This window comes from Astyanax mexicanus, chromosome 13 (genome assembly GCF_023375975.1).
Source record: "Astyanax mexicanus isolate ESR-SI-001 chromosome 13, AstMex3_surface, whole genome shotgun sequence".
In the NCBI taxonomy this organism is placed as follows: domain Eukaryota; kingdom Metazoa; phylum Chordata; class Actinopteri; order Characiformes; family Acestrorhamphidae; genus Astyanax; species Astyanax mexicanus.
In genome coordinates, this window is record NC_064420.1 from 22,096,517 (window position 1) to 22,116,270 (window position 19,754).

General features: G+C 37.1%; 1 protein-coding gene across 1 annotated transcript in view; it reads right to left on the reverse strand.

Moving 5' to 3' along the window:
- The window catches only part of LOC103044178 (cadherin-7), a 137,698-nt gene that overhangs the window by 65,740 nt on the left and 52,204 nt on the right, over positions 1–19,754 (reverse strand). Inside the window, exons 3-4 of the mRNA XM_022676769.2 lie at positions 5,882–6,176; positions 1,012–1,131 (exon numbers count right to left, since the gene is read on the reverse strand). Of these exons, the coding sequence (XP_022532490.2) occupies positions 1,012–1,131; positions 5,882–6,176 (415 nt within the window). The remainder of the gene's footprint in view (positions 1–1,011; positions 1,132–5,881; positions 6,177–19,754) is intronic.

Here is a 19,754-nt window from a genome sequence, read left to right on the forward strand (position 1 = left end):
TAAGTTGGGGGTAATGAAACTCTACTGAAGACCTTTGGGATTTGCTGAAGTGATGAAGCTTCACTAAACACTTTTGGGATGAGTTGGAGTGATGAAGCTCTACTGAAACTTTTGGATTGGGTTGGGTGATTAAGCTATACTGAACGCTTTTGGGATGAACATGTTTGGGATGAGCTATAAGTGATAAAGCTCCACTCAAATATTTGGGATGAGTTGTGGTAATAAAGCTACACTAAACACTTTTGGGATGAGTTGGGGTAATGAAGCTTCATTGAATACCTTTGGGGCTCCAGTGAACACTTTTGAGATGAGTTAAAGTAATAAAGCTCCATTTAACTCCTTTGGGATGAGTTAGGGGTAATAAAGCTTACCAGAACACCTTTGAGATGAGTTAGAGTATGAAGCTCTACTTAACACATCTGGAAGGAGTTGGAGTAATGAAGCTCCACAGAAAAGTTTTGGGATGAGTTGTGGGTGAAAAATCTTCACTAAACTCCTTTGGGATGAGTTGGAGTAATGAATCTCTACTGAACACATCTAGAATAAGTTGAACACATCTGGAATGAGTTGGAGTAATGAAGACCCTCTGAATACTTTTGGGGTAAGTTGAATTAATTAAGCTCCACTAAAGACGTTGGGATGAAGTTAGAGTTGGAGTTGTGGCTCCTCTTGAGGCTGAATCCAATCAAATCCTCACAATAATGGGTTGATATCTAGTATAAAGCCTTCTGAGAGGAGTAGAGACTGATACTGTGGAAAAAGTGGCCAAACTTCCTATTAATACACTTCATTTCAGAAGAAGCCCTGGAGAAGAAACTTTCCCAAAGATTTCTTTACTTGTGTTTTAAATCCAACTATCTCTCTATACTATTATTAGATTTTTGTTTCACTCTATCAGACAGAGCTCTACTGGTCTGGAATGAAGATCTGATTTTCAGGTAATACAGCGTGTTAATAACTGTCAATAAAGAATGAAGAGAAGAATGGATTGGAGTGTCATATCACACTGACCTGACTGAGGATCCACTGTAAAATACTGCTGACCTTGGACCACTGAATAAACCAGTTTAGCGCTGTTTCCATACGTCTCATCATCTGCATCTGTAGCTGTTACCTGAATAACAGACGTCCCTGAGAGAACCGGCATAAAAAAGAGAGAGGGAAAGAAATTAGGTAATGAAAGACTGAAAAATTCAGTAGGGAGAAGAGAGAGAGAACAAAATTAAGACAATAAAACAGGACAGAAAGTAAAGGAGTGTAGAGAGGATACATAAAGTGAGGGTTAGAAAGAGCTTGCAAGGCAGTTAGGAAGAAGCAATTACTGAAAACAAGTCGTACTCGGATAAAAAGTGGGATAAAACCGAGCTTCTGGCCTAAATTCAAAAGGCTAGGTGTGGTGCAACCAAAGCACTGCCCGTTCCTCAATAAACAACATCCTAAATGTGAAGCATGGTGGTGGGAGCATCGTGTTATAAAGGCTGAGCATGTCTTTATACCTAAAGGATGGTCAGAAAAATGGTTCATACTGAGCTGAGATCCTGCAAGATGATCTGCATCAGTCTGCTACAGAACTAAGCATTGGAGAAACGTCAGCTTTCAGCAGGATAATGATCCAAAATACAAAACAAATGAATGCAAGAATGGCTTAGATTGTAGATCAGGATGTAAAGTCTAATATTGTAAACCACGCATTGAATGTAGTAAATGTTAAGATTAAGAAGCACAGAATGTTGGTTGCACCACAGATACTTAATTTTAACAGTTTCATTTTCATTTAACAAGTGCTGTTTAAAGTGACAACATATTATACTGGCAATGCATATATATATTGATGATTTTGACCCACTGCCAATCAGAAAATGTATACAGCATAATATTTACATGAAATTTACATGAAATGTTTCCCTTTCCATAGATTTTAATTCTTAAAAAACATCATACACCCCTTATAAAATGTAATAATTAGTCATTTTACAAGAACTTAGTCTTATAATTACATGAAATCTTTCCTTTTTAACAGATTTTAATTCTTAAAAAACATCATATACATCATAAGTATCATATACTCCTTATTAAACATAATAATGGTTAATTTTACAAGAAACTGTCCTACAATTACATGAAATCTTTCACTTTTAACAGATTTTAATTCTTAAAAAGTGTCATCCTTATAAAAAGCAATTTAAAAAGTAATTTACAAAAATTTGAAATCTTTCACTTTCACTATAAAAAGGAATGTCTGTTGCTGACAAACAGTTACCATAAAATGACTGCATGTAATTTAACAGTGACTTCCTGTAAAATTACAGCCTTTCCTTGTATATGTTCTTTGTAATTTTACAGTCATATGTTAGTACAAGTATATGATAAACTACATTAGAAGTCTATTATCTAAAGGTTGCAGCTTGATTAAGGCTGTGTCAATGTGTCTTCGCTATCATAACAACGGGAAAAGTATGCCTTTGCTTGACTCAAAACGCGCAAAAGACATGTACTAATTCTCTCAATTAATCATTGGTGTGTTTTGGGCGTAACATGAAATAAGCCTCAGCATATCAGTGTGTCACTTGCCATTCCCTTGCAACTTGCCAACAGTCAGGTGTGCTCTGATTTTAGTGGATTGCTATTTTAATGGTGCAGCACTTTTTTTCAGTAAAGGAAGCTGACCTGCGTGTTCACGCTGTGAAGGTGCGCAAACAGCTTTTTTACAGAAACAGCAATGTTATTTTAATCATTTTTTTATTGCTGGTAGAAAAGTGGGGGTGTAAGCACATTAAGCACAAGCGGCGTGCCTGCGTTGCCAAGATAGCAATGAACGTCTGACTTTTGATGTCTGTCTAGGTTGTTTTCAGACAGTGGTGCACCTGTGCTTTGCGTTGCCAAGATCCATCCTTCCATCAGCGCAGATATATTCATGAGCACTGTTGCTATTTAAACAGTGCAAGCGCAAGGAATTTAATCAGACTGTTGGTGGGGTGCATGGTAGCGATGAGCATCATGACATGCTTTTCGCAGAGTGTAAGATAGGACCTATAATGGTATTCCATGTGTTTTATCTGTTGCGTTTCTTCTGTTCACCTGCTTTTGATTTCTTGGGTGAGTTTAGACTGGATCTCTATAAAATGTGAAGGTAATTTGTTTGTGAGAAGCAGCTGCTTACTTGTGTGCATAAAGATTATTTTAATTTCATCTACAACAGAAAATAAGATTGCCTTTTTTAAAGTAAAGTATTTCTTGTGATCTGTGTGATAATAATCTACATTTGAACAAAACCTCTCTATGCTTTGTAGAAAAACAGAACACCAAATATAAATCAAAGTCATTAAACTGATCAAAAATGAGCTTTTTGCCAACACAAACCAGGGTGTGTTTATTTCTCCTGTCACTCAAATGGTGACTAAAAAGCTACACAGTCAGTTAAACTTCAGTGATTTCAATTTACACAGTTAGGAAACATTGTGATTGTGAACTTTGACACAAATGATGTACACAAGACAATCCCCACAAAATTCATTGTTTTAATAGTGATTTCCACAACAATATATTTTGTGATTTCACTAGTGTCCTTGTCACTACTGGTATCTGCAGCCCTTTAAGGTAGTCCAGTTCCTTCAGGTATGGGAGGACATCCCCCAGGACTCTACACCCCGTTCCAAATTATTATGCAAATTAGATTTAAGTGTGACAAAGATTCATTTTTTTGTTTCCCAAATAAACTCATGGATGGTATTGTGTCTTAGGGCTCTTTGGGTCACTGAAATCTATCTCAGACACCTGTGTTAATTAGTTTGCCAGGTGAGCCCAATTAAAGGTAAACCACTTGTAAACCAATTAAAGGATGTTCCACATTATTAAGCAGGACACAGGTTTCAAGCAACATGGGAAAGAAAAAGGATTTCTCTGCTGCCGAAAAGTGTCAAATAGTGCAATCAATGCCTTGAACAAGGTATGAAAACATTAGATATTTCACGTAAACTTAAGGGTGATTTCAAGCCAATAGGAAACCTTTGGAGTATCATCAAGATAAAGATCTATGAGGTTAGGAGGCACTTCACATGAAAACAGCAGCTCTGGGAGGCAATTCTGACATCATACAAAGAAATTCATGCAGAAATTCTCCAAAAACGTACAAGTTTAATGGATGGAAGAGTTGTGAAGATGATATCAAAGAAGGGTTCCTATGGTAACATGTAACTTGGCCTGTTAGGATGTATTTGGTTAAAATAGCTTTTTAACCTCCTAATGCTGCAAATTCAACAAATGACCATTTTCAGTTCTTTACAAACTATAAAATGTTTTAAAACTCTGCTGTGCATAATAATTTAGAATTAATTCAAAATTAATAATTTAGAGTGCATTTAGAATTTTTTTATTTTTGAAGAATACACTGTTATCATCGGGAGGTTGGTTCAATAAAACATTTATTTATACTCTAACAGGTGATGACTTTTATTATATTGAATGTAATTTGCATCGACCATTTAGGAAAATCAGGGAAAAATATCATTTGCATAATAATTTGGAACGCGGTGTGCATGTCATATCATCAGAAGCATGACCAGATATACCAAAGATTAACATTATGAGTTTCTGTGATGAAATCTGTAAAAGTCCAGCCCTCCATGGGTTGAGGATTTTGATTTCCATTGACAGTTATATAAATTTGTTATTAACAAATTACATAATTTAGACCGGTAAAGATTTTCAACTTAAATCTTTTGTTCATTGAGATACAATGTATAATTTAAAGTGGCAGTCTGTAGTATTTGGTTTCTTAACTGAAAGCAGAAGCATTTCTGAGTGGAGAAGAGATAAGATATTGCGTTTAATGGTACCAGTGTGCTGGAATGACCATCCCTGCTAAGCCTAATATATTCATTCTAAAAACTGGGGTGTCGGGTCGCTTTTTCGGGAGTTTTTCTGGCCACGTCATGGGTCTTTATGTATTTACGTCACATGTACAGCCTCTAAAAGAGGATCCGGCTCAGTTTTACTGAATGCAAGCGGCTGGTGGATCAATGGAGACTTCAGAAGAGGAAACTCAGAGCTCAGTAGCTCATTCACTCATAATAAAACCAAAAAAACGAAGGAGTGAAGTTTCTCACTGAGTGCTCTTTCTTTCTCTCTCTGACTGAACATAACCTGGAATCAGATTCATCCACTCTGAAAGGAGACCGCATCACACCCACCCAGTTTAAAATGATTCTTCTGCATGCTTGGTCCAATTACCTATTCTTACCAGAAAGGGCACTAAATCCCTCAAATCCAAAAACTTAAGGACATCAGCTTTAAAATATCATTAAGGATTATTATTTTCTGTAGTAACTCATAACATCATCAGGATGTATCATCAGATATTAAGGAAACATGCTATTATTTAAGCCATACAGCTCTCTCTTGTCAGCAGAGCTTCAGCCAGTATTTTCTTATTTGAACTAAGCAGTTTACCATGGAAATCTGTGTGGGTTGTGGCCTTTGAATCTGCCCATCGCCATTCCTTAGACCCATTTCCACACTCAGGGTTGCCAGGTATAGACAACAGAACGCAAACAATTTGCTTAGCTATGGATATGGGCAAGCTGGTGTTTTTTTTCTTCTGCTGAACAGGTAATCACTGAGCTTCAGTATTGTTGCTAACCATAGCTAAATAGTTATTATTTAGTAGAGACAGGCATTTTGGACAATGAAAAGTATATAATTACTGATCAACTACAGAGTAAGACTTCAGAGTAAGAGTCATCGCTTTTCAATGTGTGTCAATCTGGCAACCCACATGAGCTTCGAAATCAGACCTATGTTTAGCTGGTGTAACTGACTACAGATCTGACTGAGGTTCCCATTTACAAGGCACGGTATGACAGTATGTATGTGGCTGCAGTACCGATGCTGGCCATCTCTGGTACGGTGGCGCTGTAGTGAGCATGGGCGAACAGCGGTGGATTGTCGTTGATGTCCTGCACTCTGATGATGAATTGGGACGAAGCCTCCAGCGGCCGGCCTGTCTGCCTGTCTGTTGCCGTGGCAATCAGCCGGTACTGGTCCTTTTCCTCCCGGTCCAGCGGCTTTGTCACGTGGATGTTTCCCGTTTTCCCGTCAATCACAAACACAGACCCCGCCCCCTCGCCTTTCAGAATGTACTTTGTGCGGCCGTCCCCTCGATCCATACTGGAGTGTAGCTGTGGAGCGAGAGAAGGAGAAAGAACTGAATCAGTCAAATCAGCAGTGTCTGAGCAAGATGTGGTGTCAATCTAGGCCTGTTGCGATATATTGGCCTTGAAATTATTGCAATAAATGATATTATTGTAGTTTTAAGATAATTAAATGACAAAAAACAGAACACAGCATTCATACCCTTTTAAAGAAAACAACATTTTAATTAATAACAGTTTGGGAAGTTATTGTTCAGTTATTGACGCATGGTCCTTGTCCGACTAAAATACTGTTTACTGTTATATATGTAAACAAACTAACAGAAAAAAATAATACACTACTATATACAATTATTAAATATTTTTGAGGTCATGTCCATTTATTGTATGATAAGTCAACAATGTAACTGTCGTGACAGTCAATGTCAATCAATTAAAAATATACTATACACCAATATTCTGTGCTTAAAAATGTAGTTAATAATGAATATTTAAATGTGAATAAAAGAATGAACGTAAGATAAGCAAAACGGAATAATATTCCAATAAGTGGTGTCAAACTTAAATAGTGCTTTTAAATCAGAATTTTTTTAACCTGACCGACCCGAGACCCAACCCTCAATCTCGGGCCGGGCTCAAGAAAATGGTATGTGAAGTAGGCGTCATTTTTTTAATGCTATTTTTATTTTCTATAAAGCTATGGCGTGGTATTGCTTAGTTACAAATCAAACTGTTTTTTAAATAAAAGTTCAATAAAAGCACATGTGAGTTCTGTCCGCATTTGACTTGCAGTGCTGTGTATAGCTGTTCTTAAATAATAGGTCTATGCTTCTTTAGTGTTGCAATGTTAATTAATGTCATTCTGAACAGATTTCGCTCATTCAAACAGCCCAAAAATGTTTTTTTTTTTTTTTTAAAGCTCAGTTTTAATGCTTTACTTACTAAAATAATGTCAGGTTTAAATCGGGCTCTGGCTCATAATGACAGTTTATGGAGCAGGTCGGGTTGGGCTCGGGCAGAACGTGCACAGGCTTGGGCAAGGCTGGATTTTTTGGGCCTGATCTGAGCTTTGATCTAGATCTAGGCTTCAATCAAAAATCTGATTTGGGCAGACAGATTGAACATAGAAGCATAGAAGTGCTTATGTGGTTTCTGAGTCTGTATGTCTCTATGACTGTTTTTTATAAACATAAACTAAAGTGCGAAAATCAGCTCAAATAACTCTTTTTCAGCTCCGAAATTAACTTTTGACCAAAACAAAATAAGCACCTCTTCAGGAGGAGAAGAATGGCTCGTGAAAAGCTGATTTTCTGCTGAAACTCTCTTTTAAAAGTCTCTCATGCCGCTTGCATCACCCTCATCATCACCCTCATCATCCAATCCTCCAGCTTTTCTTTGTGAGAGGCGCGTTTTGATCCTGAACTGCAAAAGAACACCTCTGTGCTACCCCTTCATATCACACAGCTATTCTTTCAAAGAGGACTTTTGCATCAAAGCTCAGCAGAAAAAAAATCCTCCACTCGTTTCCAGATCAATACCAGCGAAGAGTAAAAGCCAAGTGGAGCGTCTGGTGGAACGGGGAGCTTGATGGATAATGCCGTGGTATTGATTACAAATGCAAGGCTTTGATAAGAGCGAGGTGCTGATACTCAGCGGGGCCACTACACATTTTAACAAGCATCTCAACAGGTCCCGCATTCAGGAGCTCCTCAACAACAGCAGATAAAAGCAGAGCTGCAGTCAAATCACTTACCCTCATGTTCAAATCCAACCTAAAGCCTCCCTAGAGCTACTTTAACCTGCACGTGCAGCCTGATTACAGACTGAATTTAATCCAGTATGAATCTGCAGTGTGTGTAGTTTATACAGTCTTACAGTGACACAACTGTGGAGTGATTTTAATCCAGTATAAATCGGCAGTGTGTGTAGTTCTTGGATGGGTGAATTTTAATCCAGTATGAATCTGCAGTGTGTGTAATTCATACAGTCTGATAGTAATAACTGTATAGTGATTTTAATCCAGTATGAATTTAAATTTGTGCAGTTCATATAGTCTGATATTAATATCTGTGAACTGATTTTAATCCAGTATGAATCTGCAGTGTGTGTAGTTCATGCAGTCTGATAGTAATTACTCTGGAATGATTTTAATCCAGTATGAATCTGCAGTGTGTGTAGTTTATACAGTCTGATAGTAATAACTGTGGAGTTATTTTTTTCAGTATGAATCTGCAGTGTTTGTAGTTCTTACATCCTGATTGTAACAGTGGATGGGTGAATTGTCATCCAGTATGAACTTGCAATGTGTGTGCAGCCCTTCAATTTTGATAGTCTGATAGTAAAAACTGTGGAGTGATTTTAATCCAGTATGAATCTGCAGTGTGTTTAGTTTATACAGTCTGATAGTAATAACTGTGAAGTGATTTTAATCCAGTATGAATCTGCAGTGTGTGTAGTTCACATAGTCTTATAGTGACACAACTGTGGAGTCATTTTAATTCAGTATGAATCTGCAGTGTATATAATATATTGTAATATAATAGAATAAACAGTTTGATAGTAGTGACTTTGATTTTTTTTTTCATCCAGTATGAATCTGCAGTGTGTGTAGTTTTTACAGTCTCAAAGTGATAACTGTGGAGCAATATGAATCCAGTATGAATCTGCAGTGTTTAGGTCAGTGAAAGCAGAAGTTTTGGAAGCTGTTCTCTAGAGTGGAGATGTTTAAACTCTCAGTGTTTTCATGCGGACGGATGTTTTTGTAAAAGCTGAGGCTGGTTCTTGTGTGATAAGCAGCTTTAGGTTCTGCGTGGCTGACACAGCTGATGACCGGCGCTTTCTGTGTTCAGTAACGTCACGTATGGAGCTTCTGTGTGGAGCAGCTGTCTAAGCGCTCACTGAGAGTTCACAGAGCTGAGCGGTGATGACCAGAAGTTCTAGTGAAATATATCTGCAAAAGTTCTTCCTTATACACCCACTCAGAGCTCTCCTCAAGTCCACAATTCACACCACCAGATTATTATTATTTTTACATTTTTTTACACTGTTTATTTAAGAAAAAAAAAAAAAAACAGAATTGCACTGAAAGGAAGATTATTTTTTATTGTTTTCCTAATAACAATTCTATTTGAAAAAACAGAAAGAACTAGAAAAGATAACTGGTGAGGGCAGAATTTTAATTACAATTTTTGTATTGTGGTTTCTCCTTCCTACCTCAAAAAAATAATAATTTTGCTAATGTTAAAATAAACTTTGTTTTGTTACTGTTCCCTTGTTTCTAAGTAAATTGTTGATTGTGATCAAGTATTTTGTTGTCATGTACAATGTTTGGCAGAATTTTATCCTAGGTCTTATGGATCCTTTGGATCTATGAAGCCTAAATATTAAAAAGCATCGGTATCGGCCTCGATATCGGCAATACTGGCCCTGTATTTACTTGGTATCAGATCAATACCAAAATTCCCAGTAATGCCCACTTCTAAACAAGTCTCTCCAAAACAGCAACTTTACAGGAGAGAAAAAAAAACATACATTTTCATGTAAACAAGTCATGTAAATTAGATGCAAATTGTTCCTATTGCAATTGTTTTTTTTTTTAGTACCACCTACTTTTTCAGCTTTCTGTTTCTCTATCCCAACTCCATTGAGAAGAGCTGCTGCTGAGATGAGTTCTAAGTTCTCAAGTATTCATGAAACTGCAAATGTATCACTGTTTAAATATATATATATCATCTAGCCTTGTGTGAAAATGTATTTGCCCCCCCCATAAATGAATTGTGATTAATCACACTTTTGGAAAGCTGATTTCAATTTCACTACTAACCAAACCCAGGCATGATTACTACCAGACCTGTATAATCAAGAAATCACACAGGGCCTGGACAACTACCTTAAATAGATGAATCCAGAGATTCTGCTGTTTATCAGACAATTCTGAAGGAGAATGTTCGGCCATCTGTTCATGACCTCAAGCTCAGGTGTACTTGGGTTCTGCAGCAGGACAATGACTCCAAAGCACACAAACAAGTCTACCTCTGAATGGTAGACTTGTGAAGGTTTTGAAGCGGCCTAGTTAAAGTCTGATTGAGATGCTGTGGATGATCCGGGCGGCTCCTAATAACCAAGTTATTAGGTTTAGGTTAGATATATTTTTTTTCCTTAATAAATACAATCACTATTTAAGAAGTGCTTTTATGTTTACTTAGGTTATCTTTGTATGATATTATTATTATTTTTCTTTATCCTGATATACAATGTTTAACACTATATATGTGTAGTTTATTAGCTGATCAGTTGGATCCGATGGAAAACATACAATTTTAGGGCAGAGACCAGGGTTAAGAAACTCGTTTAAACTAAGTATAGTACTAAATTCTGGCTCTCCACAACATCCAGCTTCTAGCTAATTGGTAGTTTCGTTAATTATAGCTTACAGTAAGTCTTGCAATCCTAAATTAATAAAAAAACTATTTGAAAATGAAATAGTTATAGGCTGATCAGGTACAACAGGGCAAGTTAAACATATATAGTTGTCTTTTTTTCTTAAATGTTGACTATCCATCTAAGATAGCTAATTCTAAAGTTAAACTAACACCCTGAGAGGCTGTGATTTATTAAGCACACAGTGGGTTTAATCTGTGTTTTGATTCAGACAAGCCTTTTTAATCAGAATCTCATCACAGTTTACATGTTTAGTTCAGTTACCATCAGTTTCTTTTATAAAAATCGCTGTATATGCAGATATGTTTTAACATCAGCACTGTACCCCGCTGCAGGAACTCAAAAATCCTCTCCAGCAATGTGGGGGCAGGGGAGGGGGGCTAAATTAATTGTAATTAATCACACTTTTTGGAAAGCTTAGTTCAATTTAAAAACAGATGAGAAAATATCGTCATTGATCATCTATCAGTTTGAAAAGGTTACAAAGTAATTTCTAAAGCTTTGGGACTCCAGCGAACCACAATGAGAGCTATTAATCACAATAGAAGAAAAAAAGGAACACTGGGGAACCTTCCCAGGAGTGACCAACCGACCAAAATTACTCCAAAAGGGCATGGTCAACTCATCCAGGAGGTCACAAAAAAGACCAGAACAACATTTAAAGAAACTGCAGGTCTCACTCGCTTCAGTTAAGGTCAGTTTTAAAGATTCAATAGTAAGAAAGATACTGGGTAAAATGGTCTTCATGGAAGAGTTCCAAGCCAACAAACACTGCTGACCAAAAAGAACACAACAGCCCATCTCACATTCACCAACATACATCTCAATCAAAGGGGGCTTCCCTACTACCGCACTCTGCCACCGCACTCTGCAAAACCAGCGAGCTTATTGGCTGTTTCTGCTAAAAGGCGGAACTTTATCCTTGAACTGGCTCCGTGATTGGCGTTAAGAGATCAGTGGCCTGTCTCCTCATTAATATTATAGATGAGCTGAGCGAAACGATTCGGAGCTACTAGAAAATTATTTGGTAGCCCAGGCCAGGCGACGCCCCTGTTCCAAAATGACAATATCAGGATTCATGGGGCTGGAATTGTGAAAGAGTGATTCAGGGAGCATGAGATCATCATTTTCACACATGGATTGAGAGAGTTCACCACAGAGTCCAGATCTTAACCTCATTGAGAATCTTTGGGATGTGCTGGATGGAGAAGAGCTGCTTTGTGCAGTGGTCAGACTCTACCATCATTAATGCTGTTGCAAGATCTTGGTAAAAAATGAATGCAGCACTGGATTGAAATAAATTTTATGACGTTGCAGAAGCTTGGAATTGGAGTTGTAGTAAAGAATAATTAAAGAACCCTTTTTAGAAGGTATTTAATTATACTTAGAATGTGAGGAAACAGTGGTGTGTACTTTATTGTAACGTTTAAAAATCTCTAGATGGATTATGATGACTGTGATCAGTTGGTAGCGGCTGCACTGGTTTGCATTATGGTTTTTTCTCTGAGTTAAGAGTTTATGTAGGTTGTTTGTTGGGGAGGATTTCTTGGACCAACATTAGAGGCTTCTTACTGCAATAAATCCTCCTGGGCTGAATCCAGAGTGCCTGTGGTTTTACTGTAACACACCACACTGGATAATGAACCCACTGGATGAGCTGCACCCATCGCTGTTAATGCTCACACACACACACACACACACACACACACACACACACACACGTCTCTCGTCTAGTCCCTGTAGAGTAGAGTACTGCCAATAGAATAGAGCAAATATTACCATCCGTAATACAAGGCTGGAGGGGTCTAAAGCCCCCCAGTATTGAGCTGTGGAGTTGTGGAACTGTGTTCTCTGGAATGAGGTGGGATGGTGATTATGGAGGGAATTTTGTGCCAAAAGATTTACACAAAAATATTAAATCCGTAATTAAAATTTTAGGAATCAAAAGGAAAAATGGTATGTAGCAAATTCAAAAGAGAAAAAATATACAGCAAATATGTATTTGTAAATATACTTGTTACTTTATTATCCTTTGCAGTTATTTAAAAAAATATTACTGTTTGAATTTTGCCTTTTTTGGGATTTTTTCTGTTAAAGACTTTTGATTCTGGAATCTCTTGTTTGATTCTGCTTCAGTTTTTTTTGCTTCTGAGTTTTTACACACTTTTCACAGGTGGGCGGGGCTTAGAAGAAGGCGTCACCCTTGAATCTCCATTGGTCAGCTGGTTTTAGACTGACTGCTGATACCCTGAACCCTAGTCTGAGACTGACCACCAGTCCAAGTCAGTCCAAAACATGCTGACCAATGGAGATTCAAGGGTGACGCCTTCTGCTAAGCCCCGCCCCCCTGTGAAAAGTGTGCCAAAACTCAGAAGCAAAAAACTGAAGCAGAAGCAAACGAGAGATTCCAGAAGCAAAAGTCTTTAACAGAAAAATCCCCCCAAAACCTGGCAATTTTTTTTTAAATAACTGCAAAGGATAATAAAGTAACCAAGTATATTTACAAATATATATTTGCTATGTATTTTCTCTTTTTGAATTTGCAACATACCATTTTTCCTTTTGACTCCTAAAATTTTAATTACAGTTTTAATTTTTTTGTGTAACTTTTGGCACAAAATTCACTCCATAATCACCATCCCACCTCATTCCAAGCCTTTAACTGAAAAATACAAAAAAATCCATAGAAAATTCGCAAAAACACAAAAATAAAAGCAAAGACTGACAAAATACAAACTAAAATAATAAAAAAAAACTGAAAAGAATAATAAAGTAACCAAGTATATTTAAAAATATGTATTTGCTTTTACATTTTGACTGCAGATTTTATTTTTTACGTAAACATTTGGCACAAAATTCACTCCATAGTGATAATCTCACAGCAATCCAAATTGTATTCAAAAGCCTTCCCTGAAAAGTTCAGATAGAGTTAATCCAACAAAAGCAGAATAAACTGTTATTTGTTTCTCTACAGTTTTTGCCAAAAGTGAAGAGTACCAAGACAATACATCTTGCCTACAATCAAGCATGGTGGAGGTAGCATCATAGTCTGCAGTTGATGTGATTTTCAAGAATTCTATTGGTTCATTATATGTCTTGTTAAATATAATATATGGAAAAACAAGGACAAGAAAGAATGACTATCGATCAATAAGAGAGCACTTCAGTTTCTGAATCAGTTTTTCTGATTTTGCTATTTATAGGTTTATGTTTGAGTAAAGTAAACGTTGCTGTTTTATTCTATAAACTATGGACAACATTTCTCCCAAATTCCAAATAATAAAAAAATATATATATATTGTCATTTAGAGCATTTATTAGCAGAAAATGTGAGTGGCTGAAATAACGAAAAAGATACAAAGTTTTCAGACCTCAAATAATGCAAAGAAAACAAGCTCATATTCATAACGTTTTAAGAGTTCAGAAATCAATATTTGGTGGAATAACCCTGGTTTTTAATCTTGGCATCTTGGCATGTTCTTCTCCACCAGTCTTACACACTGCTTTTGGATAACTTTATGCAAAAATTCAAGCAGTTCAGCTTGGTTTGATGGCTTGTGATCATCCATCTTTCTCTTTTATGTAAGTCTCATTGCTTTAGTATTGTTACATCAAAAGATTTATTAAAATATGTGCAGAAATGTGAGTTTTTCTGTAAGTTAGGTGTTTCTGAAGGTCGTATGTTGAGGGAGAATTTCTTGGACCAGCTTTAAAGGCTTCTTTTGCACTGGAAACGGTTGGGTCTATTCCAAAAAGCCTCTTTTCTTCCTATATATGACAACCCACATCCTTTATGTATATATATAAAAAAAACGCCCAGAGTAGAAAACCCACTGGTGCATGCTTTAGATCAGCGGCCCAAGACCACATATATGTGGGCACATGTATTGAGGGCACACCACAACTAATTACATTTCAGCAAATTAATACTAAAATTGATTGCATGATATTTTACTGATGTTTTAATGATGCTAGTATGTCAATAGAATTGCCACAGTAAAAGTTCAGTTTTTTTCTCCTTATCAATTTAAAAAAGAAAGAAAATGTAAGCTAACCAAAGTCTAGTGTATTTTTAAGTCATTGTATTTTGATCATTATAGCTAATTAGTAATGGTCATCCTGGTTTGTAATATACAGCTCTGAAAAAAAATAAGAGAACACTTAAAAAGTATGAGTTTCTTTGATTTTTCTTTTAATTGAAAATCTCTAGAATATAATCAAGAAGAAGATGGATGATGATAAGCCATTAAACCAAGCTGAACTGCTTAAATTTTTGAACCAGGAGTGGCGTTAAGTTATCCAAAAACAGTGTGTAAGACTGGTGGAGGAGAACATGCCAAGATGCATGAAAACTGTGATTAAAAACCAGGGTTATTCCACAAAATATTGTTTGCAATATTTGAAGTCTGAAATCTTTTTTTTTTGTTATTTCAGCCATTTCTCATTTTCTGCAAATAAATGCTCTAAATGACCACACCAGATCAATTTTTAGAGTATTCAATTTTTCTGGGCAATTTAGAGTATTCAATTTACCTGATCTCCATGTTTTTGGACTGTGGGAGGAAACCCACACAGACACGGGGAGAACATGGAAACTCCACCCAGATAGGGACTTGAACCCAAGACCCCAGTGCTGGGAGGCGAACGTGCTAACCACTAAGCCAACGTGCCGCCGTTGAACAGTGAATTTATTGTGAAGACTACGGCCAGTCTAATGTGGACACTGTTGTTTGTGAGTTTAGAGTTTCTGTAGGTTGTTGTTCGGGGGAGGATTTCTTGGACCAACATGAGAAGCTTTCTTCTGCTCTAAATCCTTTTTACGGCTCAATCCAGATTGCCTGTGTTCTTACTGTAAAGCACCACACTGGATGGAAAACCAGTCAATGCATGCAACCATTTTTTTCTTAGGTTTAGCAAGGCTTTTTTTAAATAAACTGTTGGTAAACATATTAAATAAAGCAAATTCTGGATGCCAAACATTTGCTTATACAGTGGTGTTACAGTGAAGTGTTTGTCCCCTTCATGATTTCCTTTTTTTTTTTTTTTTTTGCATGTTTGTCACTCTTAAATATTTCAGATCATCAAACCGATTTAAATATTAGTCAAATTCGACACAAGTAAACACAAAATGCACTTTTTAAATGAAGGTTTTCATTATTAAGGGAGAAGAAAATCCAAACCTACATGACCCTGTGTGGTAAAGTGATTAACTTAACTGTGGTTTCTGACACCTGAGTACACTGTCTCTAGCCACACCCAGGCCTGATTACTGCCACACCTGTTCTCAATCACGACATCACTTAAATAGAAACTGCCTGACAAAGTGAAGTCCACCAAAATATCCTTAAAAGCTAAACATCATGCCGACATTGAAAGAAATTCAGGAACAATTTAGAAAGAAATGGATAAAAAGCCATTTCTAAAGTTTTGGGACTTCAGTGAACCACAGTGAGAGCCAAGAGGACAGCGACGACTCATCCAAGAGGTCACCAAAGACCCCACAACAACATCCATAGAACTGCAGGAGGTCAATGTTCATGCCTCCACCATCAGAAAGAGACTGGACAAAAATGGCCAGTTCCAAGTCGAAAACCACTGCTGAGCAAAAAGAACATTAAAGCTTGTCTCAATTTTGTCAGAAAACATCTTGATGATCCCCAAGACTTTTGGGAAAATATTTTGTGGACCGATGAGACAAAAGCTGAACTCTTTGGAAGGTGTGTGTCTTAGTACATCTGGCATAAAAGAAACACTGCATTCCAGAAAAAGAACATTATTCCAACAGTAAAACATAGTGGTGGTAGGGTGATGGCCTGGGGCTGTTTTGCTGCTTCAGGACCTGGAAGACTTGCTGTGATAAATGGAACTATGAATTCTGCTGTCTGTCTACCAAAAGATCCTGAAGGAGAATGTCCGACCATCTGTTCGTGACCCCAAGCTAAAACGAACTTGGGTTCTGCAGCAGGACAATGATCCAAAACACACCAGCAAGTCCACTTATCTCTGAATGAATGAAGAAAAATAAAGTGAAGACTTTGGAGTGGCCTAGTCAAAGTCCTGACCTGAGTCCTGACAAAGACCTTACAAAGGCAGTTCATGCTAGAAAAGCCTCCAATGTGGCGAAATTACAACAATTCTGCAAAGAAGAGTGGACCACAATTTCTCCACAGTGGTGTGAAAGATTTATAGCAGTAGAGTTTTTTCTCCCTTAATAATGTAAACCCTTATTTAAAAACTGCATTCTGTGTTTACTTATGTTTTCTTTGACTAATTTTTAAGTTTGTTTGATGATCTGAAACATTTAAGATGAACAAATATGCAAAAGAAATACAAATAAGCAAATTTAAGCTAATGTTGAGTTAGCCTAGTTTTTTTTTATTTATTAGACAAACTAAAAACATACAACAACAGGGATGTTTTATTTAAAGGAAAACTGTATGCATGTTTTTCTAACACATCTACTGTACACATGATGCCTCCTACAGGGATTAGTAGTTCCTAAAGCTAGATTTAGTATTTATAATATATATTCAGGTAATCTTCTTTATGTTGGTTGGATGAACTACAACTGCTTTGTGGTCTAAGCTTGGAGGTGGGCAGCGGTGGGATGTGCCAAAATTCGCATGTAATGTAAATTGATCGTGGGGCAGCTTAAGAATTCCCACACCTGTGTTGTGAGGTGTTACTGTAGGAGTGAGTAAGTTGAACAATGGCGAGTAAAAACTGTGGCATATTCCTCCACAAGTACAGCACTGTTCCTCTTTTATTATATATATTTTTAAAATTTTTCCCCCATTTTTCTCCCCAATTTACACGGCCAATTACCCAACCAACTCACTTCTCTGACACATGTGAAGTCAGACTCTGCTTCTTTTAAAACTACCACTGATGCGTCATTGCCGAGTAGCATCACAGTGCACTCGGAGGAAACGCAGCGATTCGGTTCTGATACATCAGCTCACAGATGCCTTGTGCTGATCAACATCACCCTTTGGAGTGATGAGGGGAGAGAGCGCCATCTACTCACACAGAGAGAGCAAGGCCAGTTGTGCTCTCTCAGGGCTCTGGCAGCTGACGGCGAGCTACATGAAAAGGATTTGAACCAGTGAGCTCCTGATCATAGTGGCAGTGCATGGCCAGATGGACAACTTGAAGCCCAAGCTTTTTTTCATCTTTCTTGCAACATGAAAGAGTGTCATAAGACACTGAAAATTAGTTCTTGTCTCAGACCTGATCAGACACAGCAGAGCTGCTGGAGGTTTTAAACACTCACTGTCCACTCTGTAAGACACTCATACCTAGCTGCTCTACCTTGTAGATGTAAAGCCAAAGAGACAAAAACTCTGAATCTGTTGCTGCATAGATTGTTTTGATCATGTCCAGCAGTGACACTGAGGTGTTTAAAAACTCAAGCAGCACTGCTGTGTATGATCCACTCGTAACAGCACAACATACACTAACGCCAGCTTCATAACTACAGGTTTTTTGAGTCGTCAGTCATTGCGCTGTTCACGCTACACAACAGAATTAAAACAGAATTAAAAAGTAAAGTAAGAAGAAATCAACATTTTTATTTTCTTAGACCTTACTAGGAAGATTTAGAAGATACTAAGTAGAATTGTTGGGCAAATCAATTGTTATAACAAAAATAAAAAAATTAATTTTCCAATAACTTGTCATTTTAATTATGTCAGCTAAAGGTAAAGTGGTCATTACTTAACTTTTTTAAGGCAACCGGTTTCCTTAATTTTTTTTAGTTAAATAATTTTTTTTCGGAGCTAACAGTGTACATTACTGATCAGTGACACAGGGTAAAGAATTACACAATTTTCCACTGTGGGAAATCAACAACTCATCTGGCTGCTCTTTCCAAAAAACACACACAAAAAGAACACGCAAACAAATTAGCGATGCTGAAACAGAAAATCACAGAGGAGAGTACCAACTTAAAGTGAGTCCAAAATAAAGGAGTTCATAAGTAGCTATTAATTAAAATCATAATTTTTAAATGTCTGATCTTGTTTATACTAAAAACCTATTATTATTTCCTCAACACAGAACTATTTAAATGGTTCCGCAATGCAGACATCTTTTGATTTTATGATTGTAAACTCCGGTTATAAGCCTTTTAAAACTCAGTGCTCTCCAGCTGTATCTCCAGCATCAGCTCACCAACCAATCAGCTTATGGTATTAATCAGTAATCAGTAATGCTAGCATTACATTACATTACATTACATTTGGCAGACGCTTTTATCCAAAGCGACTTACAATAATGAAGTACAAAAGTAATAGGAATTAAGATAAACCATTTTTAGATAGGGCTTAAAGGAGGTCGAAGGGAAATAATAGGATAGAGGAGTGAAGGAGGGGAAGAAGGAAATGGGGTTAGAAGTAGTTAGTGTGTTAGAGGTGTTAGGAGAGTAAGTGCTCTTTGAAGAGCTCTGTCTTCAGGAGTCTCTTAAAGATAGCGAGAGATTCTCCTGATCTGGTAGTGGAGGGTAGTTTGTTCCACCATTGGGGAACTCTGTATGAGAACAGTCTGGATTGCTTTGTGTGAGTGTTTGTTTGGCAAAGCGAGGCGACGTTCATTGGAGGAGCGCAGCGGACGGGAGGTAGCGTAAGCCTTCAGGAGTGAGTGCAGGTAGAAAAGGAGCTGTTCTTTCATCACCTTGTAGGCGATTGTAAGAGTTTTAAATTTGATGCGAGCAACAACAGTGTAAAACTTGTACCGTTTAGCATTTACTTTTGAAGAATGGAAATATACAGGTATGCTATCTTTGCTTTTTTAAGAAAAAAACATGTATCTACTTTCTAAACTTAAAAAAACTACTCAGAATAAGTGTTTAATTAGTATTACTACTTTTACTCATTTTAATTTAGGACCCACAATAGCTTCTCTGTGGTGGTCCTGACTATTGAAGAACTGTGTGAAAGGAGAATAATAAAAGATGTGGACAAACAGAAAGACTACAGGACATTGTGTACAACACTTTGTTTAAAGCACACTTAGAATACCTCAACACTATCTGGTACGAATCGGGAAAGATTACAAAAAAAAAAGGCTAGGCTATCAAATCAGCTCAGGTACAAAAAAAGGAAATCCAGCAATTTTTTGGTACCAGTGTTCATACATGTTTTAACCAATACATTTAAGGACATTTTT